Consider the following 5,165-nt stretch of genomic DNA (forward strand, 5'->3'; position numbering starts at 1 on the left):
CTTCCCATTGTGCCCTCTTCCTGACCAATATGTAAAAATGGAGAATTCAAAGACCAAATAGAAATTCTTTCCATCAATTCTTTTCCTAAACGGAGTTGGATTTCAGCTCCCCTTAACTTTCTAGGGAAGGAAACGAGGACTAGGGATCAGAGTGCAGCATGAGCAAAGCCCTGTGCTGCAACTAATGCAGGGAAGTAGAGGTACTTGTCCTTCTAGGACTAAACCGTGTAGTGTTTATCTCAGCAGGGCATTGTGCCTAAGGAATGTGAGAGAAGGCCTCCGTTCCTACACTGAGGTAAAAAGAAAGTAGGCAAAGAAAAAAATTGCCTTCATAAAGAAAATGTAATAGGAAAGGAAATCTGAAGAGCTTTATTTCCTGTGTGGTACACAGCCCAAAGAGAGCAACTACTTGGAAACCATCAGTAAAGATATACTAAGTAAAGATCCTGGCGGCATGGCTTGGAAGAATATTCACTCAGCTAACCCCTCAGTGACAGAAAAACAACCAATTAAACTTTCTGCTACTGAATCCAGAGTACTCTCTGTCATATAGAAAGAATATTGGCTGTGAAGTCAGAAAGATAATGGGTTCAATTCTTGTCTTCCCCACTTAATATCATAATCATTTTGGGAAAATTAGTTTGCTTCACTGAGTCTTTTTCCTTTCCTTCTATGAAACAGTGATGATACCACAAACTTTGGAGACAAGTTGTGAGAATTAAATGAAATAATATATATGCACCATTTCTAACAATGCCTAGCACAAAGCAGATACTAAATAATTATGTATTTGTATACTTTTAAATTCAGGAACTCTTACATGTTTCTGATCTCTGTTTTCCTAGTATGAGTGAAAAAGTCAGTACCATCACATCAATTCTAACTCATAACAACCCTATAGAACAGAGTAAAACTGCACTTTGGGTTTCTAAAGCTATAAATATTTATGGGAGTTGAAACCCTCATCTTTCACCCACAATTCCTAGTATAGTATGATAAATAATATCTCATGTATGCAGACTTCTTTTTTTGTATGCAGATTTCTACGATACATGTATGCATAAGTAGCCAATAGGACCCTTCCCTTTTAAATTTTGCTCATTAATGGATCAGGTTTATTTTATTGAACTTTGTCCAGATATAGTGCTTATACAAATAGAATTCTATGTTTTCAAAAGAATATAAGACAGATTCTGGTAAATCTCTACAGTGCCTTTTAATGATCTTACTGGTATCGTCTGCTTCTTGAGAAGAATCTTTAACTGCCATGTAAACCATCTTTTCCCGCTGCATTCGGCTCTGGTCAAGCACTCCAGCTACAGAATGTCCATTGGTGTACTCACTCTCTGTGACAATTTCTGTTCCGCCTTAGAAATTAAAACACATATCAAATTAGATTTCATGGAATAGCTCTCTCAAATAATGTATATAATACTCTATAAAAGTATATATAAGGACGATTTTCACTTAGGGAAATATTTAAAGATAAAAATTTAAGTGTCAAGAAAACTGGCGTATGTCACGCTTCAAATTTTCAGTTGTCACTGAGAAACATTAACTTCTAACACATATCACACTTACATGTCAAGCCTTATATTAAACTTTAAGGTCCCTGATGGCATCAACTACTAACTGAAATATTCCAAGGTTACGCATAAAATTTTCAGTGACTAATCACTCAGAAGAGAGCAGTCTCCTCAGTCATTGTAGTCTGTTCTTAGTCTGGAAGCTACGCTGAAACCGGTTCACTCGGGATTAATCTGTTGCTATTTGAAATATTAGGAGTACAATCAGGCATCAAAGAACAAAAAATCCTATCATTGTGAATGAAGGGGAGTGCGGGCTGGGGGGACCCAAAGTCCATCTGTAGGCAACTGGACATCCCCTTATGGAAGGGTCATTGGGAGGAGATGAGCCAGTCAGGGTGCAGTGTTACAACGATGAAACATACAACTTTTCTCTAGTTCCTAAATGCTTCCGTCCCCACACCCCACTATCAAAATCCCAATTCTACCTTACAAATCTGGACAGAACAGAGGATGTACACTGGTACCAATAGGAACTAGAAACACAAGGAATCCAGGATGGATGATCCCTTCAGGGCTAGTGGTGAGTGGCAATACCGGGAGGGTTGAGGGAGGGTGGGGTAGAAAGGGGGAACCGATTACAGGGATCTACATATAACCTCCTCCCTGAGGGACGGACAACAGAAAAGTGGGTGAAGGGAGACGTCGGACAGGGCAAGATATGACAAAATAATAATTTATAAATTATCAAGGGCTCATGAGGGAGGGGGGAGCGGGGAGGGAGGGGAAAAATGAGGACCTGATGCCAGGGGCTTAGAAGTGGAGAGCAAATGTTTTGAGAACGATGAGGGTAACGAATGTACAAATGTGCTTTATACAATTGATGTATGTATGGATAGTGATAAGAGTTATATGAGCCCCCAATAAAATGATTAAAAAAAGAGAAATACTAGGATTATAGTTTCTAACATTACAGCAACACACAAGCCACCAAAGTACAACAAACTGATAGACGAGTGCATTGTGGAAATCTGCTGCACAGAAACTATTTAAAGTATTGAGGAACAAGGATGTCGCTTTGAAGGTGTGCCTGACCCAAGCCATGATATTTTCAATGGCCTCATACACATGTGAAAGGAGCATTGATGGATTTGAATTATGGTGCTGGTAAAGAATATTAAGTCTGCCGAAAGAACTTGTCTTGAAGAAAGTACAGTTAAAATGCTACTTAGAAGCAAGGATGACAAGACTTTCTCTCATGTACATTGACTAGGTTATCAGGAGAGACCAGTCCCTGGACAAAAACATCATTTTCATAAAGTGGATGATCATCAAAAAGGAGGAAGACCCTCAAAGAGATGGTTGCAGCAAGGGACTCAAACTTTACTGTGAAAATGGTACAGAACAGGGCAGTGTTTCATTCTGTTGTGCATTGAGTCACTATGAGTCAGAATCAACCCAACGGCACCTAACAACTATCTGAAAGGTTAGTGGTTTGAACTCACCTAAGAACACCACAGACTAAAAAGACTTGGTGATCTACTTTCATTAGAGTACAGCTATTAAAAGCCATATTAATGTGGGTCTTCATGAGTCAAAATGGACTCAATGACAAAGGATTTGTATTTTTATAGAAGTCTTTTATATCTACTTAACAATTTAATACTAACAATAGAACTCTGAAGTATTTATCACTATAATAGTTTTATGGGTGAGGAAACTGAAGCATGGGGAGATTGATAAACCCACCAAAGGTCATTTAGCTAAATGGCAGAACCAGGATTAAAACCCGAGCAATTTGTTTATAGAACCTATGAGTATTTCTGTGCTCTAAAACGAAACTCTCTCCATTAATTTGTAGTAATATGTTCAGCTGCAATGATGCTTATGTGTGAAATAATCTATGAATGATAGGTTCTGCCTTCTTTTTATGTATTCAAACAAATTTCTATATATGAATCCCAAAGAATCTTATAAAAATAATTAGCTTTGAAGAAAATTTTTGAATACACCCTAAAAATGATAATAGACTCTAATACTTAATGATTATAGAAATAAATTAGTAAGTGTACCTATTTCAACATCATCGTCAGCCTCAGCTTTAAATATATAAACTTTTATTACTTCTGAACCAAATTCATCTTCTTTAACATCTTGTGAACCATCACTGCCTATTTTTAATGGTGTGCTTCCCAAATGTTCCAATTTCTCCCCAACATCATCCACTGCAAAATATAAAGTGAAAATCTGTATCATTCAAAAGTTATCGTTGACATTTAGTGACTGTTTAAACATATCTAATTATGATCATGTAGTATATCTGATCTTGTATATAATCACGTCAATTTATATATATATAATATTCAGTTACCATATTGCAAGCCTATTTTTACAAAAAGATAAAATAATCTCCCATCACTTTCAACATTTTAAATTAAAGCAGAACACCCAAATCAAGAATAGAATAACTGGAGCCTGAAATATGTACTCATTAACTGAGCTGACAAAAATAATTACGAATCAAATAAAAATTGCTTCTAAAATAAACATAAAACTAGGAAGAAATACAGAAAATGTCTAAATTATTATGAGTTTTCAAAAAGTTATTTTAAAAATAAAATCTTATCACTATAGCTGAGTCAACAGATCACTTCAATCTTAAAACTTGTATACTTTTAGATTTCACAATGCATTTCAAAATTCAAAACCATAATCAATAGTAAATATTTAATACTACCACCTATATTTTAAGTATACTTATGAAATTTGACTCTCTACTGTAGTCTTTAAGCACATTATTCTCACATGAAGAGTTAAGCATGAACTATGCAATAAACAAATAATAGTCAAATATACTGTCCCCAAGCATCACATACCAAAGACTCTTCTTAATGCAAACACAAAACCACTGAAAATCTAAGTTTAACATTATGCTGTAAAATAAGCAATACTTTATACATTATTTTTACCCACATGACATTCCAATTAAAAAGCTGGTAATATGTCCTTTCTTAACTCATGTGACATTTCAGTTAGGAATAAGCTAATAATATAATATCCACCAGAAGATTCTACTAAATACTGAACATAACATACAGAAATTCATTATTTGTCAGCATTGCAAAATATGCTAACATTTAATATTCTTTTACATTCTCCTGGCATAATTTCAATTATTCAAATTTCATTAATAAAATGTACAATACACTTTTTTAGAGTAACCGATTCTTTCTTTACGCATTTCATATTGCATTTACCAAAATTCTGAGGTGGACTTATGTTCCCTAGGGCTGGAGGTAGGCAATGTGCAAAAAATCTGTTGTTCACAATGGTGAAAAAAACCTAACATTAATACAATGCTATGTGATATATTACACTGTGGGGCATGTATACAAAAAAGAACAGTGCATGCAACACCTTGTACAGTATGGATGTTTATAATAACAGTATGCATAATAATAATAAAAAAGAAATAACTGAATATCCACCAAGTTGTAAATAAACAAAATGTAATATATGCATACAATGGCAGAATATTCTAAGATAAAAAGAAATGAAGTACTGATAACTGTACACTACAACATGGATGAAACTAGAAAATGTTATGCCAAGTGATAGAAGCCAGGCACAAAACTTTAC

General features: G+C 34.9%; 1 protein-coding gene across 5 annotated transcripts in view; it reads right to left on the reverse strand.

Annotated features, from left to right (window-relative positions):
• Window positions 1–5,165, reverse strand: part of ZNF711 (zinc finger protein 711) — a 48,471-nt gene that overhangs the window by 9,602 nt on the left and 33,704 nt on the right. For all 5 annotated transcript variants that reach the window (XM_045297367.1, XM_045297369.1, XM_045297366.1 and 2 more), the window contains 2 exons: window positions 3,599–3,751; window positions 1,230–1,367 (listed from right to left, as the gene is read on the reverse strand). In XM_045297367.1, coding sequence (XP_045153302.1) covers window positions 1,230–1,367; window positions 3,599–3,751 — 291 coding nt within the window. The remainder of the gene's footprint in view (window positions 1–1,229; window positions 1,368–3,598; window positions 3,752–5,165) is intronic.

Source organism: Echinops telfairi, unplaced genomic scaffold, assembly GCF_000313985.2.
Source record: "Echinops telfairi isolate 266 unplaced genomic scaffold, ASM31398v2 ScPeMD7_7419;HRSCAF=8457, whole genome shotgun sequence".
NCBI lineage: Eukaryota > Metazoa > Chordata > Mammalia > Afrosoricida > Tenrecidae > Echinops > Echinops telfairi.